At 35.0% G+C, this 22,905-nt stretch overlaps 1 protein-coding gene across 2 annotated transcripts in view; it reads left to right on the top strand.

The window, feature by feature from the left end:
* LOC104855134 (ankyrin repeat and KH domain-containing protein 1) overlaps positions 1-22,905 on the top strand; it is a 126,748-nt gene that overhangs the window by 21,824 nt on the left and 82,019 nt on the right. For both annotated transcript variants that reach the window (XM_033767169.1, XM_033767173.1), the window contains exons 3-8: positions 2,129-2,282; positions 7,659-7,815; positions 9,225-9,372; positions 10,165-10,312; positions 15,401-15,634; positions 17,884-17,978. In XM_033767169.1, the coding sequence (XP_033623060.1) occupies positions 2,129-2,282; positions 7,659-7,815; positions 9,225-9,372; positions 10,165-10,312; positions 15,401-15,634; positions 17,884-17,978 (936 nt within the window). The remainder of the gene's footprint in view (positions 1-2,128; positions 2,283-7,658; positions 7,816-9,224; positions 9,373-10,164; positions 10,313-15,400; positions 15,635-17,883; positions 17,979-22,905) is intronic.

Raw genomic sequence — 22,905 nt, 5'->3', positions numbered from 1 at the left:
ATCCTTTTATTGATTTCACATTGAGTCAGGCTTACTTTTAAAATCCTAGAGAGGGTAGAAAAAGTAAATAGTAGAACTTAATGCTTTTTGGAATATCTAATTGCCACAAATGTATTTGAACCAAGCACTTCGGAATATGATGTCTTATAAATGTGATACTAACATTGACATCCAGGAGGTATTGCTGTTAATTTTTTTCTCTTTCTCACAGTCATCAGGTGGGCAATGAACAGTCTTAACTTTTAACATAGTCTTACCTGTTCCCATTCTTTCTAGCCATTATAATGACAGTTATACCCTAAGTCTTGTTTTTTTAATTGCAATATAGTTTATGTACCATAACATTTAGCATTTTGAAGTTGCATTTCATTGGTCTTTAGTCATGAAGAAGTCATTGCTGTATATGATTCTAGAACATTTTCATCAGTATAGAAAGAACCTTTAGACGCATTAACAGTCACTCCCATTTTTCCTTCCCCCTCCTCAGGTACCCACTAATGTACTTTCTGCCTCAATGGATTTGCCTGAGCTAGACATCTACTTGAGATTTTAGAAGCTGATTACTATCAGCCTATAGTCTGTGCATGCCTATAGTCTCAGCACTTGGGAGGAAGGCTGAAGCAGGAGGATTGCTACAAATTCAAGGCCTCTCTGGGCTACATAATGATTTTAAGGTCAGCCTGAACTACATAGTGAGACCCTATCTCAAAAAAATAAACCAAAAAACAACAAAATCAGATTACCAACTAGCCAAATATACCAAATAATGTAGCCCAGAAAGTGTGATCCTGTGGTCATAAAGTGCACGGACTCTGTAGCCATGTGGTCTGGGTTTGAAACCTGATTTTGCCATCTATAAGCTGTATACTCTTGGAGAAATAATTTATCTTGTGTGCCCTTTTTCCATATTTCTCTACAAGTATCTTAACTTTCCTGACCATACAATATTTATACATTATGGACATATATATATACATATATATATATGTAAATTACAAGTTCATATTTTTATATTCATATAATACTTTTAGATAAGGATCATACTATTTTGTGGTTTAATAGTTGCTCATACTGTTATGCTTCAAAAATGTTAATGACTACGTAGTCATCCACTGTGTGAATTTATAAAATGTACTTGCTAAGTTCTCTATTAGGTATTTTTCTCATTTTTATAATTAGTGTTATAATAAACATCCTTGCTCATTGTTTTTTGTCTGGCTTTCAAGTAAATTTTTAAAGAATAGATTCCTTAAAAAGGATTAGTGGGTAAATAGGCATGAGCTTTTAAAAATATTTTGATAAGACATTACCCATATTGCTTCCAAGGAAGGTTGTACACAATTTAATGTAAGAAAATTTCACTTAGGATTAACCTGATTTGAAATTGGGGGGTTATATGTTAATTTTTGTAAGTTGATTTTTGATTATACCATTCAGTCATTTCAGCAAGCATACATTAAATGCCTATTATGTACCAGGTAATTTTTAGGCCCCAAGGATAGAGCAGTGCACAAATAGGTACAATTTCTAACCTCATAGAGTTGTCCTATGATAATCCAGATATTTGGCAGAGGGTTAAGTCTTATTTTATTTGAGTTAAAATTAAATAAATTATTTAGAAGAGAGGAAAATGTGCCTTAATCACCTCTCTTTGCTATTAGGTTTTTTTTTTCCAACTATCCAGCCCTGCATACATCTCAGAGATTATGTTTATGTGCTTGTTTCATTTTCAAAATTAACTTTCTTTTCTCTTCTTTCTTTTTCTTTTTTCTGTCTGTCTGTCTTGTTCTTTCTCCTTCCTTCCTTGCTCACTCTTTCTTCCTCCCTCCCTTCTTTCCTTTCTTTCCCTCCCTTTCTTCCCCTGTCCCTCCCTCCCTCCTTTCCTTCCTATGCTCTGTACTAGGCATTAAATATTTACTTGTTTCCAGGAAACTTTGGTGTGTCTGGGTTATATCTGGGATAAATCTGAAGATTAGCAGATAGAAGGTTCCTCAGAGTCCCTTTTTATGACCTTTTGTTTTTATAATAATTTATCTGGTTCTGTTTAAATACCAAATAAGAAGTGATGTTACTTTAAACTATAGTTATTCTAATCATATTATTTCATGGATATTGCATCTTTAAACAGGTTGAATCATTTATTTTGGACCAAGAAGATCTGGATAACCCGGTGCTTAAAACAACATCAGAGATATTCTTATCAAGTACTACAGAAGGAGCAGACTTACGCACTGTGGATCCAGAGACACAGGCACGACTAGAAGCATTGCTAGAAGCAGCAGGTACTTTCCTTTCATCTCTTTAAAGTGTAACTCTCTCTACAAAGTTACACAAGTTTATTCCCAAATTGCATAATATATTAAATTGGCAGTTTCTGTAAAATTTATTTTATTTCCTAATGAAAATGTTCACATTTTATATTTTAAAAATTCTTGGTTGAAGCTAGATGTGGTAGTGTAGACCTATAATCTGAGCTACTTGGGGCTGAGACAGGAGGATCATGAATTCGAGGCCAGTTTAGTTTATATATCAAGACCTCTTTATAACAAAACAAAACCTCCCACAAACAAAAACCCCCACACAATAAATGGTTTTTGGGCTCAATTCTGATATTTTTTTAAGGTAGTAAAGATAAAGTAGTGTTAGTTATTAAGGAAAACTTACCTACTCTCATTATCAGTTACATTATAGAGTAAAAAATGTAAGTGATATATTTAGGTTGTTAAATTATGACCTCTTTATCTTAACTGATTAGGGAACTCTGCATGTTGATTGATTTATGATGTTAATTAAATAAACATCTAAAAATTGAATAAAATTTTGTATTGAAATATACCCAGCTATGTCAACTACTTATTTAAGTATTAGAAAAGAAAAATCTGATAAGTGTTTATATCAATCACCTTTTTGCAGTTGGGATAAAATATCTGATGTAATACAGCTTAAAGGAAGAAGGATTCATTTCACAGTTCAGAGATTTCAGTCCATAGTAAGTTGGCTCCAAGGCAGAAACATCATGGTAGAGGACTGTGGCAGAGGAAATCTCTTCACCCTATGGTGGCCAGAAGCAGAAAGCAGGAATAGCCAGAGAAAAGACACACTCTTCAAAGGCACACCCCACTGACCTACACATCCTTCATCTAGGCCCACTTCCTACTAGGCCATTCAGGTATAAATCCAATGGTCTAATTCATTGATGAGGTTAACACTCTCAATACGTGAGTCTTTCAGGGACAGTTCATATTTAAACTATGGCAGTATGCTTTCATGATATATACTTATTATTTTATGTTGTACAGTGTGCTCATTGTTTGCTATGTGAAAGTTTCTTTCATACTGTAATGAAAACCTTTTACCTCTTAAAATTGTTTAGGAAGGAATTTAATTTTTCATTTTTTGTTGTTTTTTTTTTCTGTTTTCTGTTTTGGGGGTTTTTGTTTTGTTTTGTTTTGTTTTGTTTTTGAGACAGGGTCTCACTTAAGTAGTTGAGACTGACTTGGAACTCACTATGTAGCCCAGGCTGGTCTCGAACTTACAGCAATCCACCTGAGTGCTGGGATTATAGGCATGCACCACCACGCCCGGCTGGAATTTAATTTTTCTAATCTCTGTATGTGGCCTTTCCAGTAAGTTCACTTTATATAGCACTCCTTTTACTTAATTAATATATTTATATTTAAAATAGCTAGGCGTGGTAGTGTATGCCTGTGATCCTGATCCTTGGGAGGCTGAGGCAGGAGAATCATCATGAGTTTGAGGCCAGTCTGGGGTATATAATGAGTCACAGCCAGCCTGAACTACACTGTGAGACCTTGACCCCCCAAAAAAAGTTTTTAAATGTGTAAAAAATTTCATCTATGTATTTTAATAAGCATAATATTAAAAAGAGTCATTCAGAAACATAGTGGCCTTTAATATATTTGATATTGAAGGAAGAAAAACTATTGAAATTCACCAGTTAATGAGTAGAGAAAACTAAGGTATAATGGAAATTAAGCATTTTAATATTTTTTTCTTAAAAAGATACAGATATGTTAGGAATGTGTTTACTTGCTATCATTTTGTAATTCCATTTCCTGTTATGGAAAAGCATAGGTATAATTTGTAGCAGATTGGCTTTTAGTCATCTGTGTTTGGAACTGATAGAAATTTAAAATTAGACAACAAAATATTTGAGTGTCCAGCAGAAGTTTGTGGTATGGTGGATTGATCATACAAGGCAACTATACTACTACTGAGCCACATCCCTAGACCCAAAGACTCTGATTTAGGGCAGCACTAGTTAAAAACAAAGCCCCAAAGTGTAAAGATGAAAACAATTGGATGTCCCTCCTTCTAGTTTAGATTTCTTCTTAAGCTTCTACTAGTGAGATATATATTTATTTATTCATGGTCTCCTACTAGTGATATATCTATCTGATGTAAGATCTGCAATAGCAGTGCCATGAATCAGCTTTCTTTATTTTCTGTGCTTTAGAACTTTACATATGTTTTGCTTAAAGAAAAGAAATGTGAGCCAGGTATGGTGCACATGTGTAATCCCAGCACTGAGGGAGGTTGAGGCAGGATTGCAAGTTTTAGTTTCATCTGGGCAAAACTGTCTCAAAATAGAAAGAGCTGAGGATGTAACTCAGTGGTAGAGTGTACTGGGTGCAATTCTTAGTACTGACGAGAGAGGAGAGAGAGACAAATACATAGACACACACATATGTACACACACACAGAAAGAGAGAAAAATATGGAGGAATGTGTTTTTTTTCTCCAAGTCTTCTAGAAATAATTTGTTTGCTTCCAAGCCCAAGTTTGTTTACTGATAGTAGTATATCTTTAGTGTGCTTTATATGAACTCTACACCATGACTACCAATTAATGATTTTATATTCATACCTCTCTTTTGGTACACTGTGATTCTCATTCAGGGTTTGTGCTTTTTCTTATGCATTAAATATTCTTCCTTTTTATTTGGTTCATAGTCATTATGGCAGAAATAACAAGGTATCTTAGAATGGCTTGTTTGTTTTTTGGTTTTTTTGTTTTCTTTTTTTTTGGTATCTTGTGCTTGTGAGGCAGGTGGCAGCACCACAGAGCTAAATCCCCAGCCCAGAATGACTTGTTTTAATAACTGAATTATTAGAGAGAAAATAAGCCTTGAAGATAATGACTTTCCATCTTCCAGGAGGTCTCAGAACCTATTGAATTTGTGTGTGTGTGTGTGTGTGTGTGTGTGTGTGTGTGTTGACAATTCAAACTCTAGATATTGTTGGATATGACATTGTGTTTAGAGAAATTATCAGATGCATTTTAAAATAATGTGTCCCTTTCTAAGACCTGTGCAAGGCAGTTGTTTGAATTTTATTTTTATTTTTATTTTTTTGTTTGTGGTGCTAGGGATCAAAGTCATGGCCTCACACTTGATAGACAAGTGCTCGACCATTGAACTACATCTCAATCCAGGAAGTTATATTTTTGTAAAAAATGTAATTTAAAAAGTTATTTGCAATGGGGGAGTATCATAGGCATATGGCATATGCCTATGCCTACTTGGGAGGCAGAGGCAAGAGGACTACAAATTTGAGACTAGGCCTAGTTCCGAAGGCACTTGTTTAATTCTTTTTTGTATGGTTCAGTTTTTTAATCTGCTTTTTGGATATTGTGTTTAGTGTATAATATTTTAGAGAAGTTTTTTTGACTTATATATGTGGGTTTTTTTTGGTACCAGGGCTTGAACTCGGGTTCTTGCGCTTGCAAGGCAGGCCACCGAACCGCTGAGCTAAATCCCTGGCCTTATATATGTGTTTTACTTATAATATTATGCTACACTAGCCCTTCTTACTAGCCCTTCTTAATATAGTTGGTTGTTTGGTGTTTTTTTTTTTTTGGTACCAGAGATCTAACTTAGGACCTTAAGCTTTCAAGGCAGGCGCAGCACCACTGAGCTAAATCCCTGGCCCTACTTAGCCACTTTTAAATTTATTTGAGGCAAGGTCTTGCTGATGCCTACCTGGAATTTTACTTCAACCTCCTTGAATGCTAGGGTTATAGATGTGTGCTACCACACCCAGTTTCCCTTCCCTTTCCTTTTTTTTTTTTTTCTTACTTCTTTTTTGCTATGCTGAGAAATCAAACCCAGATCCTTGCATATGCTAGGCAAGCACTGTCACTGAGCTACATTCCTAGCCCATGATAGAATGTTTCACACTACTTTAGCTTAAAATGAAATTCAGAACATTTTTTTAAAAGATTCTTTGAGGTAATTAAGAAGTAATGCCATATCAAAAAATTTAAAACTTCTAAATTATAAATATAGCATATTTATAAAATAGCTAGCAGTATGAAATATAGTAAGTAGATAATAAATGCTTTCTCAGTGTTTACATATACTTCCAGACTTTTTGTTAATATAACGACATGTGTGTTTCAACATAATTTTTTTAAAAAATGAAATAAGATTTAACTAAACAATAAAACTTTTTTTTCCCTATCACTTTGTTTTGACAGTTTTGTGTTAATCTTTCTCCTTTTCAGAAGGTTGGATAATATTCAGTTGCTTGGATGCACAATTTTACCAATTTCTTATTGAAGGATAAATAGCTTGTATTGAATTTTTCAATATAATAAACAGTGCTGTAATTTATATCCTTATGTATCTTTAACTTACTATAGGACAAATTTCTAGAAAGTAGTATCATTGAGTCAGGGAATATTTGCATTTAAAATTTTGATAAGTGTCAAATTGGTTCCCTAATTTTTTACCAGTATGCATTCCTGTCAACTTATTTTGGGGCCAGGGAGGTAGCTCAGTGGTGCCATGCCTGCCTGGCAAGTACAAGGTCCTGAGTTTGATCTTCAATATGGGTGTGGAGGTCCTCACATCTCACCAAAAAAATCATTTTTTCATAGCTGAAAAATAATTTCCTAACCATTTTAGTGTGAATTCATTTTATATTGTTAGTAAATTGTGTTAGTTTTTTCCTTTTTCTTTTCTTTTTTGGAGACAGAGTCTTACTGTGTATTGCAGGCTGACCTTGAACTTTGTAGCCTAGGTGGGTCTTGCAACAGTCTTCCTGCCTCAGGCCCCAAGTGCTAAGATTACAGGCATGCACCACCAAGCCCTGGTCTGTGGTAGCTCTTTGTAAATAATGATATAAATTCATTGGATGTTTGATATATAATTTGTATTTTTTATTTTTTCTAAGTTTATTTATGGTATCTTAAGAGTGAACTTAATTTAAAATGTTGTCCCAGAAGATGATTCTATGTGGATATTTGACCTAAGGAAGAAAATGTATTGTTGTAATAAATTACTGAATATCTCCTTCATTACTGCTGAAAATAATACAAATATCCCCTGCTAGAGTTCTTACTGTAGGACTATGTACTTTGAATGAATGATACTTTGAAACATCATATTAAATTACATTGGAATTAGGGTGAAAACAAATTAGTGTATTTATTTTGAAAATGAAAACATTAAAATGTGAGTGGTTATGCTATGTTCTTGACATTAGTGGCAGAATTGAAATTTTCAGCCTTATCTCTGTCAGTCTTATCTGTGGGGAATATTTATTTTCCCTAGATAATAGTGTTTGCAAATGTAATTACAATTTGCACCTTATGCTTTTTCTTTCCTTGCACTACCTGATTGACGTACACTGAAGGAATTGGCAAATTGTCAACCCCTGATGGTAAAGCTTTTGCAGATCCTGAGGTACTCCGGAGACTGACCTCCTCAGTTAGTTGTGCACTGGATGAAGCTGCAGCTGCATTGACACGGATGAGAGCAGAAAACAGCCACACTGCAGGACAAGTGGACACGTATGTGTTTAATGATTTCTGCTGGTTATTAGACATTTTCTTTAATGGATTTAGAGGAAGTAGCCAGTTTTAGTTTAATTTTTTTAGAAAAACATAAACATTAGCCAAATAGATACTAGAATGGATATTAAATTTTTAAGTGGTTATGTAAATACATATATGTTACTTAGATATGAAAGTTGATATTTTATTCTTACATTCAGCTCTTACTCCTCGAGAATTCTTATGGAATGTTGTATACTAAGAGTATATGAGAAAGCTGGGCATGGTGGCGTACACCTGTAATCCCAGCACTTGGGAGGCTGAGACAGGAGGATCGCTGTGAGTTCGAGACCAGCCTGGACTACATAGCGAGTTCCAGGTCAGTCTCAACTACATAGTGAGACCCTGTCTCAAACCACCCCCCCAAAAAAGAAAGAATATATGAGAAATCCAAACTGAGACACCAGGTCTCACTCAACTACATAGTGAGACCCTGTCTCAAACCACCCCCCCAAAAAAGAAAGAATATATGAGAAATCCAAACTGAGACCTAGTTTCTTTTCTTTTTTTTTATTTTTTGAGCCAGGGTTTACTTATGTAGTTCAGACTGGCCTTGAACTCACTATGTAGCGAAAGCTGATCTGGAACTCAGAACAGTCCTCCTGTCTTAGCCTCCTGAATACTGGGATTACAGACACGCCCAACCATGCCCTGCAAAACCTAGTTTCTACTTCTAAAGAAGTTATTTATTCTGAAGGACGTATTAGTAAACTTTAAACTGATGGAATAGTGATAAATGAAATGGGTTCCTAATGCAATAGTCCAGCTGTTTGCTATTCAGATATGGTCCTCGGAACTAGCACTATCCAGCATCACATCAGAGCTTGTTAGAAAAGCAGAATCTTGAGCCCTACCCAAGATGTACTGAATTGGAATCTACATTTTAACAAATGTGAAAAATTGGTATGCATGTTAAATTTCAAGATTCACTGATCTATTCAGCCATTTTTTAGTAAAATTCGTTTCTTAGGTTTTCACCTTTGCTGTTACCAAAAAGATTTTCAGCCTAGAATCATATACCAAAAGGATCATATACTGAAAATATCTTTGAGTATTATTTATTACATTAGTAGAGTTTAAAACTTGGCATCTATTACTTCAAGAGAATGTATTTAAAATGTGTTACATTAGGAGATTTTGAAAGCTAAAAATAACAACTATTAAAAAATGAGTTATTTTCAAATTCACTTTTTGTCAAGATTATATATGAATAATTAAAACATGCAGAAAGGATGCTCAGCAAATAAGGTGTACAAAAAAATACAATTTTTTTCTTATTGTACATGACTTTATATTTAATGTAATTTCTTATCACAGGAGCCTGACTCTTTTGTATCAGTTTAATTGTTGAATGGTTTTGTTTTCAGTCGCAGTCTAGCAGAAGCTTGTTCAGATGGAGATGTGAATGCTGTTCGTAAATTGCTAGATGAAGGCAGAAGTGTAAATGAACATACAGAAGAAGGAGAAAGCCTTCTGTGCTTGGCTTGTTCAGCAGGGTATTATGAATTAGCACAAGTAAGCAATACATCTTTACTGATTAATACTGTGAAAAAATTTTGATGTTTTACTTTTATTACTTATAAAACAGAAAAAGACAGTTTGTTTTGTTTCCTGTAATGCAGCTGGACATGGTTCATTGTTCTGTCATATACTCAAAGCTAATCCTGATGAATAAGAGACAGATAGAAATAATAATCATTTTAGAAATAGCACACGGCTGTTTGGAGAGCAGTAGTTGATTTCCATTGCATTCAGATTGCCCCAGTTCTTTTAGGTTTGTTTGTTTGTTTGTTTGTTCCACTTTTTTAGACCATTATTGGGAAATAACTTTTGTTCTGGTTTTGAGGATTGGACCCTGGAGGCCTTTACATTGAGCTACGTCCTCAGCCCTTTTTATGTTTTATTTTGAGACAAGGCTTGAACTTTTGATCCTGCCTTAGCCTTCCATCTGCTGGGATTATAGTCATGTGTGATTATACCCAACAGGAAATAACCATATTTTTATATAGTTTGTCTGCCCTTGCTAGATAATGTCAAGCATTACACATTTTTTTTGACAAGACTAGTCATACTTTATAATAGGATGATTAAATTACCTTACTTAAAGATGAATGATGGGTAATGTCAAATGTAGCATGTGACCTACTATAATGAGCATTGAAAATTGGCATATTTTCTCTAAGTTGATTACTTTCAAGTTTTCTTCACTCCTACTTTTAAAAGAATATCTTCGTAGGTTCAGTAAATTCTCTAGAAATACTGTAATGGTAATAAATGACAACTTTGGTGTGTCTATGTGTTTTAAAGGTATTGCTAGCTATGCATGCTAATGTTGAAGATCGAGGGAATAAAGGAGATATAACTCCCCTGATGGCAGCTTCCAGTGGAGGTTATTTAGATATTGTGAAATTATTACTTCTTCATGATGCAGATGTCAACTCCCAGTCTGCAACAGGTATGTAGAAAATAGTATATAGAGGGAAGAATAAATTGACATAATTAACTGTAACCATGAGACTTAGATATTTGATTCCTGGGGAAAATCAATATAAACACAAAAAATCTAGGTTTTGTGTATAATTTCTTAGTTAATTTGGTATCTTCATTTATTTGGGTTTGTTTGTTTGTTTGAGGCAAGGTCTTGCTGTGTACTACAGGCCAGCCTTGAACTCACTATGTAGCTCAGACTAGCTGGAACTTGTGGTGATGCTCTTGCCTCAGCCTCTCAAGTGCTGGCATTACAGACTTGTGCCACCATGCCCAGAAAATTTGGTATCTTTAGTAGTCTTTTAGGTTCTGTTTGGTTGAAATTAACAGTTTTTCTGCTACAGTTTCTTTCTTTTTTTTTTTTTGTCAATGGTATGTAATGTATAAAAAGATGAAATTATAAACTCTGTTTCCTATAATTCTTTATCTCATGTAAATATAAACTTCCTTGACTTTATTTTTTTCAGTAATGGGAATTGAACCCAGGGCTTTGTGCATGCCAGGTACTCTACAGTTGTGCTACATTCCCAGCCCTAACTTAAGTTAGAAGATAGATTAACCTAAGAATCTTTACTTCTATAGGGTTTTTTGTGTCAGTGTGCTTAATACACTTATAAATAAAGATATTCTTGAGGGGTCTATGGGTCACCCTCATTAGGACTACTACTTTTGTTATTTATGCATCACAGACTCATAGACAGGAGGAACCGTGGTTGTGTGTCTTGAGTTACAAGTATAGATTTTGTAATGAGTTTCCTTGGAATTAATCCATCTACTATGATGTAACTTCATGATTTTTAAACTATGAAATGAAAGCATATTAGTTTTCCATGCTATTAAAATAAGTGTTAGATGTAGCTCAGTTTATTTTTAAATGAATAAGACTCCTGAGAAGGGGCCATATGCCATTTTGCTGACCACTTTGTCTTTGCTGTAGTAATATTAACTTGTATAATATCTGAGACAGCTGAATAATTGAATTCTGAAATAATAGTGTTCTTTTTTTCTTTCTCCACACCCTCTTTAATAAATAAAAAACTATAAAACAACCTCAAGAAAAAAAAAGTGTCAGATCAAAGGATAATGATTTTAATTTAAAGAAATACCTCTCTGGTGGCTGGGGATTTAGCATAGCTCTGCTGCCATCTGCCTCGCAAGCACAAGGACCTGAGTTTGATCCCCAGTACCAAAATCAAACTTCTTTTGAATGAGTTATGCTGAAGCGAATATATACTTGTCTTGCTGGGTTGGGTTGAAAGTATAGGTTAAAGATACGGGTCAGGAGAAAAACCAATGGATGACCTCATGAATAAATCTGTAAAGATAAGAGTGAAGCTGAAGAACATTAGGAAATAAATGTACATACGAAGAAGTGTGTTGAATGTTTCTAAAATGCCCCTGGTTTCTATACTGGGAGGAAAAAAGAAAAGTAATGAAAGTGATTTTTTAAAAATGACATTTAAAATATTTGATAAGTTGAAGAAATATTTGAAAATAAGTAAAGTAGTCTGTTTATAATAAATCCTTTCTAGAATATATTTTTGTTCTTCAACGAATATTTAACACATTAAGGAAATTATAAAAGTTCATAGTTGGCCTGGGATTTAGCTCAGTGGTTCCAGCACCTGCCTTGCAAGTGCAAAGACCCAAGTTCAATCCCCAGTACCAAAAAAAAAAAAAAGTTCATAGTAGGGTCAGGGTTTTAGCTCAGTGGTTCCACTGCCTGCCTTGCAAGCACAGGTCCTGAGTTTGAGCCCTGGTACAAAAAAAAAAGTTCATAGTATTAAGGGGTATATATTTGATATTGAAGAATCAGACTCAGACTCATTAAGAACTTAATATTTTCAAAGTACTCAATTTTATCAAAATATTTATTGTCCATTTTTATTTGTCACTCTGGGTTAGGTCAGTTGAGGATACATGAAGATAATCTCTTAAGTGGTTACCAGCTGGTCAGAGATAATACCAAGTAATATACATACAACAATATAATTGATCAACACAATATTTAGCATCAATGCTATGAAAATAGGGCAAATGGCTAAAGGCTGTTACCATTACTTCTACTATCACTGTGCCAAGCTACTGAGGGTTCTTTTGCTCAATTCAGATAGAAATCACAAATTGGCAAAGTGCAGCTTTCTCGGTCTTAATGGATCCAGCCTTTAAATGACAATGACTCTCAGTCCTTAACGTTACAGTTATGACGTTTGAGTGCCAGCACCCCTTAGCTTTTAGTGTATGGCTCATGTTGGCTCTCAGCCACCCCATCAGCTTCTCAGTAGCTGAGACTCATCACTTTCTTGGCATCTGTCTGGAGCTCTTCCAGCAGTTCCCACTGGCTCTCTGGGAATCTCTATAGGTTACCAGACTTTTTTAGTTCAACCCACTCAATCCATACTACTTGAGATAAGACTCAATGAATAGGACCACTGGAGCAAGGCTTTATGGAGCATGAGTGGCAGCAGAGAGTTGGTGCACTGAAGGAAGCCCTACTGGACTGACCATGGTTTGTGTGGGAGAACTGCTTATACAAAGGATGAATGGGCTCCCTCATGCACAATGTTCTACTTTTCAGTGGTCTATGTGGGGACTTTTGGAGTAGAAACAGGAAGAGAGCAGGGTCATCTGGAGGTTGCAGGTCAGGCAGAAGTCTTCCAGAGGACATGTAGGATAGCTCTAGCTGTCAGCAACAGCTCAGCTTTGATTGACAAATCCCACATTCCCTTTAAAGTGGCAGAGGTTGAAATTGTGACTGCCACTGCTTCTTCATTTTGATCATGGCCTGTTGGGAGTTTGGGTTTTCAGCAGTGGGGCCCCTGGTGTTGATTCTGTTGCACTGCTGTAAAACTATGTTGAGGGACATTTATTGATGCTAAACCACAACAGAAAAATTTAAAATTAAAGTGATAAATAGCTTCATCATGTTACGTGTATACTGCTTTGAGAAATACTCAAAAGAGGTTGCTGCCATCAAGGAAAGTATTTTTTCTTTGAGGGTTCTTATAGATCATCACATTCATTGGGTTTTAATGTTTTCAGCTTAAGAATCCTAACTTTAAATAAAATAGTATATTGGCACACCAGTATACTTTTAGACCTAAAGGAAATTGATCTAAAGTAGAGATAAATGGGAGGTTAGATTCCTTCTCCCTAGACTTTACCTCCTATCATCTCTGAGGTACCTCTGGTAGGTGAGAAAAGAATTCTGAAATTATTTGGAATATTCCCAAAAAACCATGTTGTTCTGCACTTTTATTTTTTTTTAAAGGAGGTGAGATATTTTAAGTAAGGAAAAGGCTTGCCTGAGGTCAAGTTCATTTTCTTGAATTTTTTTTTAAGCTGAAGGGGGTATACTGTGTAGAAGGAAGTATTGTTATGTATCAGACAGTATGAATTCATCCCTTAAAGGGCTCCTTACTACACTTGAGTTGGCCAGTGCAAATATTTTCCTCCAAACCACCTACCCTACCGGGTGTGGTGGCACAGACTTGTAATCCTAGCACTTGGGAGGCTGAGGCAGGAGAAACACTGTGAGTTCAAGGTCAGCCTCAACTGCATAAGACTTTGTCTCAAAAAAATAAACAACCCCAAATAACAGAGTACCTTCCCCTCCCCACTTCCACTAATGGCCTTAATTCATATTTCATTGGAAAAAATAGAAAATTTTGGAAGGACATTGTTTCATCTTCTCACTAGTAAATTTCTAATCAAGTTTATTGTAAAGTTAATTAGTTCATTTGGTTCAGCAAATTGTATCTGTTACCCACATCTGAATCACTTGGGGATATTGTTAAAAGTTCAGGTTTCTGGGCATGGTGGTTTTCACCTACAATACCAGCACTTGGGAGGCTGAGACAGGAGGATTGCTGGCAGTTTGAAACCAGCCTGGGCTACATAGTTCATGATAAGCATGGAATGTACAGCGAGCCCCTGTCTGAAAAAATAAAAACAAATAAAAATTTAGATTTTCTAGAGTAGTTTTCTGTAGTCCAAAGCAGGCAGTCTAGAGAGAGAGATCTGGGTTGAAGACTAATTCTTCACTTCAGCTCTGTGCTTGGATGTGCTCATCATTCTAGTTACCTGCTTTCACTTAATTTTTTTTTTGTTTGATGTCAGGCTTCCTTTCTCTTATGTAGGAATCCTACTGGCCTTTTTCAGACCCAGTCCAAATGTAGCTATATTGTCTTTTTAAAAAGAGGGCCAGGGATTTAGCTCAGCGGTTCGGTGGCCTGCCTCGCAAGCACAAGGACCCGAGTTCGATCCCCGGTACCAAAAAAATAAATAAAAAAAACCAAAACAGAAAGATAAACAATAAAACCCCCACTTTATTGAGATATTTCACATACCATAAAACCCACCATTTTTAGATTTCTAGAGTTGTACGATCAATACAGTCTAATTCTAGAACATTTATTTCTGTCACTACAGAAATATCCCTGTGTCTTTTTGTAGTCACCTGAGTCTCAAGACAATCAGCAGTCTATTTTTGTCTTGTATAGATTTGCCTTTTCTGGATTTTATATTGTGCAGATATTTATAGTATGTGGTCTTTTTTGGATTTTTGTTGTTTTTGTTTCATTTTGTTCTCCTTTTTTTTGTTGTTGTTTTTGTTTTGGTACCAGGGGTTGAACTCAGGATCTTGCGCTTGCAAGGCAGGCCAGCACAGTGCCACTGAGCTAAATCCCTGACCCTTCTGTGTTTTTTTGTTTTGTTTTGTTTTAGACAGTGCCTTGCTATGTAGTTCAGGCTGGCCTTGAATTTGCTGTGTAGCCCAAGCTGGCCTCGAACATGAGGCAGTTCTCCTGCCTTAGCCTTTTGAGTGCTGAGATTATAAGCACACTCTACCCTTCCCAGCAGTATGTGGTCTTTTACATTGGCTTTTTAGAAAAATCTTTTAACTAGTGAGAATATTAAGATAATGTTTCTAACCAATAACAACAACAAAAATTGTAATGGTAATTGTAGTTATTGATTAGAGGAATTGAGGTATAACTAGAGCAGTATCATCGTAATTATTGTGTTCTAATTTTGTATTTCTTTTGTTCTTTGTTAGGAAACACTGCACTAACTTATGCTTGTGCTGGAGGATTTGTTGACATTGTGAAAGTACTACTTAATGAAGGTGCAAATATAGAAGATCATAATGAAAATGGGCATACCCCCTTAATGGAAGCAGCCAGTGCAGGTCATGTGGAAGTTGCAAGAGTTCTTCTAGATCATGGTGCAGGCATCAATACTCATTCTAACGAATTCAAAGAAAGTGCTCTTACACTTGCGTGCTATAAAGGTGAATTATGAATTATGAATATTTATACTGCTTTTCATAATAACTTTGAAAATTGAGTATTTGAGTTAACTTTATTGTTTTCCCTGTGCTATAAAATTATCTAGTTTATAAAAGATTATATAAAAAGCCCATTTTACCCTAAATTTCCTATTATATAGTTTCCCAATGTATGTTTCTTTATTATACCAATTCAAATTTATGCAGTTAATTGTGACATCAGTTAAATCATCTAATACAAGTTTAGAGAGTTTTCCATTTTTAAAAACTTTTATTTTATATGATTTTTCTTTATTTAAAAATTAATACACAAATATACTAATATACACTTGATACAGAAAACCTGAAAAATAAGGAATATTTCAAAGAAAATTTTAAAAGACATGTAATACCATCATATAAAAGTAAGGAAAAAAGTCCTTCTAAATAACATTATAATGTGCATATTTCCAGTGTTTTTAAGCCTGTTTATTAACAAATACATATATTAAATAAATAGTCATACTATTAACATTGTTTTATAGTTGAGTTATTTTATTTAGCAGTATATCATGAACACTTTCCCATTTAGTAAATGTTCTAGCAACACAACTTTTGATCACATACGCAGTGTGATCAAAATATATGGTGAATGGTTTAATTTTTAAAATTTAATACAGTAAAAGTTATTTTAATACAGTAAAAGTTATGTTGGCATTAATCCACCTGAAAATACTACCTCTTTCTTGGGACACACTTATTACATCATTCTTGCCACTTTCTAAAGTAGTTCTGGAAGTCCTCTTCCAAGTGTCTTTATGAGGTATAACCTAAATTATGGCAAATGCTGCTGCCAACTGCCATCCAGTAAAAATGTGGGATTGTAAAAACTCAATGTATTCCTGTTCACCTTATGCACTGGATCTGACATAGTGTACTTCTTGCTCTTCCCAAAGTCAAAATGACCATGGAAAGTAAAAGTTTTGAATTGATCCAGGACACTGAAGCAGCCATGACAGTGTAACTACATTCGCTTTGAAAGAGAACTTCCAGAACTGCTTCAGAAAGTGGCTAGAACAATGAGATGAGTGTGTTCTAAGTAAGGGAAGTATTTTGAGGGGAATAAAGGCAATCTCTTTTACTGTGATAAATGTTTTTAAAATGTAAGCATTCACCATATTTTTTATTATACTATGTGTAACTTATTGGCTACACATTGCTACAAGGGTTTTTTATTAAGCATGTTGCCACCAAGATAAACAAGGAGTTCTGTTATCAAAGAAGAATGAGAGAATGGATATTGGGTAGGAACTAGCAGTCAGTCTCTGCCAAATACACCATAATTGACTATTGTTGGACACTTGCATTGTTCCCAGTTTTTCACTTTTATTAAAAACACTGTGATAACATCCTTGTGCAGACATTTTTGCCTAATCTCTGATTATTTCCTTAGGATAAATTCCTGGAAGTGGAATTGCTGGGTCAAAGGGTATGGACATTTTTAAGGCTTTTGATACATATTGCCAAATTGCCTTCTAGAAAGGTTGAACCAATTTACACTCCCACCAGCAGTGTTTGAGAATGCCCTTTATCCCACCCTACACCCTCACCAACACTGGGTATTATCATTCTTTTTAATATTTGCCATTTTGATAGTTTAAAAATGGTCCCTTTTAATTTGTATTTCTTTAATAGGAAGGTTTAATATCTTTTCCATCAGTTTAATATCCATTTATATTTCTCTTTTGAATTACCATTTCATATCCTTCACCCATTTTTCTAGTGAAGTGTTTGTCTTTTTCTTATTGGCTATTAAGGCTTTTATATAATGTGTATCAAAAGGATTGGAATTATTTTAAATGGAGTTTTTCTGTGCCTACTTACTGACACAGTAAGTTTATGGTTTTTTTAAAGCTGTTTTTCTAGAAAATATGATCCAGAGATACTTTACCTGGCTTTCTATTTAATTTCAGTGTTTTTATTTGATATTGTTTATATAGATTTATAATATAGATTAAATCAAAGAATAAGCATTACTGCTTTTACCTAAATAAAATTAGGTGCTTTGGACAAATTTAGTCTTTAATACCTAGATAATAAAACCTTGATGGGAGCCTGCTTATTGTTTTGGATTGGCTTTATAGAGCTGTCATTGACATTTATTGAATTCAAAATAAGTTCTCAGAAGTTGTGTATAGACATCTGAAAGAAACATTCTCCATTTAAATACTTATCTATTAAATTGATATTAGTTCTTTAATTTTTTTTTAAAGGCCATTTGGATATGGTTCGCTTTCTCCTTGAAGCTGGTGCAGATCAGGAGCACAAAACAGATGAGATGCACACTGCCTTAATGGAGGCTTGCATGGTAATTTTAATTCTGTTCACTTGAGATTTTATGGGAAGAAAAACTCATGTGTGTTTAAGCCTCTGAAAATAATTAATTGGTGTTTGGTTTGTATAATTTCTTAACCCATTTCTAAATTAAGCACAGGTAATGCTTGAATTGTGTTTGTGAAAGAGGGTAGTACTGTGTAACTCTGTAGTATATTTTAAAAATTATTAGCTTTAGAGATACTGATAAACCTAGTTTTGGAGATAGTAGGACATGTTTTCAATGTTTTTATAGCTTTATATTAAAATTATATAAAGCAAACTGACCTGAAAATATGCTCTGGATATTAAGAATATATATTTTGGATTCTCCGGATAGCATAAAGTATTTAATTGTTTCTTCTTAGGATAAACATGTAGAATTTTAATTCAAACATTTTCTGTCAAAGAGAATAATCAGTTTTTTGTTTTGTTTTGTTATGTTTTTGGTACCGGAGATCAAATTCAGGTTCTTGCACTTGCAAGGCAGGTAGCAGAACCATTAAGCTAAATCCCCAGCCCGAGAATAATCGGTTTTGATGTTAATACAGAAACTGTTTTTTTCCATAAGCACATAGTTATGCATGTATTATTGTATCCATAAAGAGTACATCAAATACAAAGAGATTCAAAGTGTTCTGATCTTTTATGACAGCTTTAATGTTTAGAAAATTACCTGGAAAAGTACAAATGTTTTTAAGATGTGGTTAAATAAACTCATCATTACCTATGTTAATTCCTTCTTTAAAAACAAAAAAAAGGTCTTACTGAGTTTCCCCAGCTGGGCTTAAACTTGGTTTCTACCTGTCTCTGTTTCTCAGAGTGCTGGGAATACATGTTGGGTTGATCACCCGAATAGTTGTCAGGTTGATAGTCTGACCAGTCACTGGGAGGTGCCCATTCACCTGATTAAGGGTACACCAGAGGATGAAAGAATAGTATACAAAGAACAAGAAATAAAAAATAAAGAATGAACAATAGTTTATTACTTGGAGGGCCAGGAGTTGATCTTTAGCTGTCTCCTGGCTAAAGACCACAAGCACTGGATTAGTCAGTATTTATGATTATGCAGCATAGCAAGGGAATGTGAAGGCAAATGAAGGGAATAGGAGAACTAACACACCAGTGAGCCAGGCTGTAAAAGGGAAGTAACTGTATACTTGTGAAGGCCAGGTCACAGTTAACCAGCCACCTGTGCTATCTTTCAGGTCTTAGCTAAGGAGCCACCTGCATTATCTAGCTAACGTTTGATCTTAGAGAATAGTTGTAGAGTCATAATTTCTCAGCTGCAGTGTTTCCTTGCTGTAGAGAGGCCACAACCTCATCCATCATTGAGACCTCAATTGTGAGCAGTGGCATAGGGAAGTCTATTTGCGAACCTCCAGCTGAAGGTCAATTGGCAATCCACACTTAGGCCTTGGAGTGACTCATAATCTTAATCATAAGCCAAATCTGAATTCATAAGCCAAATGGAAATCAATAATATCTAGAGCCTGTTCAGTGTGGTTTCAAGTGGTATACAAATACAGGCATGTGCTACCGTACCTTGCTTACTTTATGTGTGTGTGTGACTACTTCTTTGTGACAAATTACCTAAGGCTAGTGACTTAATACAACAGACACTTACTAATTTATGTTTCTGTGGGACAACTGGGAGATTTTTCTATTTGTATTTCTCAGTGGGGGCGAGTTTCTCATGTAGCTGCCATCAGATAGTTGCTGCATGGCATCGCTAAGATGGGTTAACTCCTGTATCTGGAACCTTGATGGGGATAGATGAACGGCAAAGACCTCTCTCTTTTCATGAGTAATCCTTCGATGTAGCTTTCTTGGGCTTTTCTAAAGAGAGCTGATCCCAGGATTAGCATTCCAAGAAAGAGGGAGAGAACTGGCACAGCAACATTTTACCAGATTTAGCCATGGGCGGCCCAGGTTTAAGAGATGGAGATGGGGAAAAAGTTCATCTCCTGATGAGGTGATATGCAAACAATTGCAGACATCTTTCATGTCTCCTAAGAAATTTTGTTATTTTTAAAAAAATACTCTCAAGACTCATCTGTATTGTTATATTTCTGAACATAGCCCTTTTATCCTTGCTCTCTCAAAGACCAATGATATTTTAAGGTAATCAGTACAGTACATTATAGGAAAAAATCTGAGCCAGCAATCCATAAAAATACAGTAGCAGTTGGAAGATTTAATAAATTTGCTTTAATGATTCCCAATAACAGATTATAAAATAAATGAGATTGATTGGTTGGTTGATTTATTTTGAGACAGGGTCTGGCTATGTGGTTCAGGCTGTCCAAACTTGCAGCAGTCCTCCTGCCTCAGCCTCCTGAATGCTGGAATTACAGGTGTGAACCACCATGTCCAGCCTAGAAATTTGTTTTTTAAGATTACTTTCTCAGAATCCTAGAAATGATGGATAAAAATATAATACTTTTTAAAAAATGATAGCAAGTTTTATAAAAGATAGGAAAAGAAACAGGCACTACAGAGTGGGTTTGGGCCATGTAAAAATAGGAAAAAAAAAAGCGTACCCTACAGTGTGAGGGTGGGCTATCCTGAAGAGGCCCGACAGCAAGCTCTTAATGGCCACTGTCTTTTTTGTATCACCTACTCCTCTGGCTGACATCAGGTTTAGGGTATCCTATTGAAAACCTGCTCCAGCTCCAGTTCTCACCAAAGTCCACTTGCAGGCCATTTGGAACTGTTCTGTGTATGTATTGTTTTTTTGTTGTTGTTGTTGGTTTTTTTTTTTTTTTTTTTTTTTTTTTTTTTTTGTACAGGGATTGAACATGGGTCCTTGTGCTTGTGAGGTAGGCAGGAACCACTGAGCCAAATCCCTGGCCCCTACATTTTTTTTTTTTTTTCTTGAAGATAGGTCATACTGTGTAGTCCAAGGTAGCCTTGAACTCTTGAACTTCTTATGTAGAACAGGCTGACCTCAGACTGATGATCCTCTTGGCTCAGCCCCCTGATTCCTGGTATTCCAAGCAAGTGCCACTGTGCCCAGCTAGAAATATAATACTTTTTGTATAATACTTTTCCAGTTGGTATAATTCACATATAGTAAGCTGCCAAATTTTAAGTATATTTATATTTGAAATTGTATATATAAATATACCCATGTCACAATCAGATCCAGATATTTAGTAGTCTGGGAGGCTCACTTGTGCTTCTCTACAAGATTAACCATTATTCTACCTTTTGTCATCATGAATTAGTTTTCCTGATTTTGAACTTAATATATATAGGATAATACAGTATTCTTTTGTGTCTCATTTCTTTCACTCAACATTGTGCATTTATGATTACTCATTTTGTTCTGTTTATAGTAATTTGCTTTTCATATTTGTATAGTATTTCATTGCATAAATATGCCTCTTAATGCAATCTATTATGATGGACATTTATGTTTTTAGACTTTGACTATTTAGAATAAAGCTCCTCTGGGCCTGGGATTTACCTCAGTGGTTCCGCCACCTGCCTCACAAGCACAAGGATCTGAGTTTGATCCCCGGTACCCCCCCCAAAAAAAAAAAAACAAAAAAGAATTAGAATAAAGCTGCTCTGAACATTCTTGTGTATTTTATTCACAAAAATGATCATTGCTTTTGGGTATATATAAGAGAAAAATTTCTAGATGGGAAGATTTTGATTACTAATATTCTATCTCTTTTTTGGATGTGTGGTACTAGGGATGAGCCCAGGGCCTTCACACTGTGCTACATTCTCAACCCTTTTTATGAAACAGGGTTTCACTAAGTATGTAAGTTGCCCAGGCTGGGCTCCAGCCTCCTGCCTCAGCCTGGGATTGCAGGTATGTGGCACATACAATTTTAAAAGTCTATTCACATTTTCTTTTTGTCAGGTTTTTTTGTTTGTTTGTTTTTTGTTTGTACTGGGGATCGAACTTGAGTCCTTGTGCTTGCGAGGCAGGTGGCGGAATACTGGACTAAATCCCTGGCCCTGTCAATTTTAATAGTTTATGTCTTTGTAGAAATTTATCCATTTTATCTAGCTTCTTTGATTTGTTGGCATACAGTTGTTCATAGTAATCCATTTTACTTCTGTCCTGTCTTTCATTCCTGGTGTTAGTAATTTGAATCTCTTTTGGGGGAGGGGTCAATCTAAAGCTTTGTCAACATTTGATATTTACAAAGGATTTTTAGTTTTTAAAATATTTCTAGCTTTTTAAGTTTTTCTGTACTCTAGTTTATTTCCCCTGTATTTTTATTTCCTTTTAGCTGTTGAGATGGGATCTTAGACTATTAGTTTGTGACATTTCCTCTTATTTTATGCATTTAGTGCTGTAATTGTCCCTCCTGTAATGCTTTAGTTACATCCTACAAATTTCAATATGTTGTACTTTTATTTTCATTATGTCTAATTGTTGATTTCTAAAAATTTTTCTTGAAACTTTGACTCATGATTATTAGCTTACTTCTAGTTTTTAAATCTTTGAAGATTTTCCGGTTTGATTCGTTGTTAACAGAGGACATACTTTGTGTGATTTTAGTTCTTTTAGATTTTTAATGTTACTTTATGTTCTGTTGGTTATATATTCTGCTGGTAATTGAAAAGGCTGTGTATTCTGCTGTAGTTGAGTAGTGTTCTTTTATTGTCAGTTTGATCCTGTTAATTGGTGGTGTAATAATTCTGTATCCTTTCTGATTTTCCGTCTGGGTGTTGTAATAGCTGTTGGGAGAACTTTGAAATCTCCAAGTGTAATTGTGGATTTGTCTGTTCCTTCTGCATTGATTTCACTTTTTTTCATATTTTGGAGCTGTGTTATTTGGTGCAAAGGCTGTCTTTTGGGGGAATTGACCTTTTCATTATTATACTGTACAATCTGTCTCTGGTAATTTTCTTTGCTTTCAAGTCTCTTATTTTTTTTTTTTTTTTTTTTTTTTGGT

This window comes from Fukomys damarensis, unplaced genomic scaffold (genome assembly GCF_012274545.1).
Source record: "Fukomys damarensis isolate Sample0158 unplaced genomic scaffold, DMR_v1.0_HiC HiC_scaffold_3, whole genome shotgun sequence".
In the NCBI taxonomy this organism is placed as follows: domain Eukaryota; kingdom Metazoa; phylum Chordata; class Mammalia; order Rodentia; family Bathyergidae; genus Fukomys; species Fukomys damarensis.
This window is presented reverse-complemented; position numbering and strand designations above follow the sequence as displayed.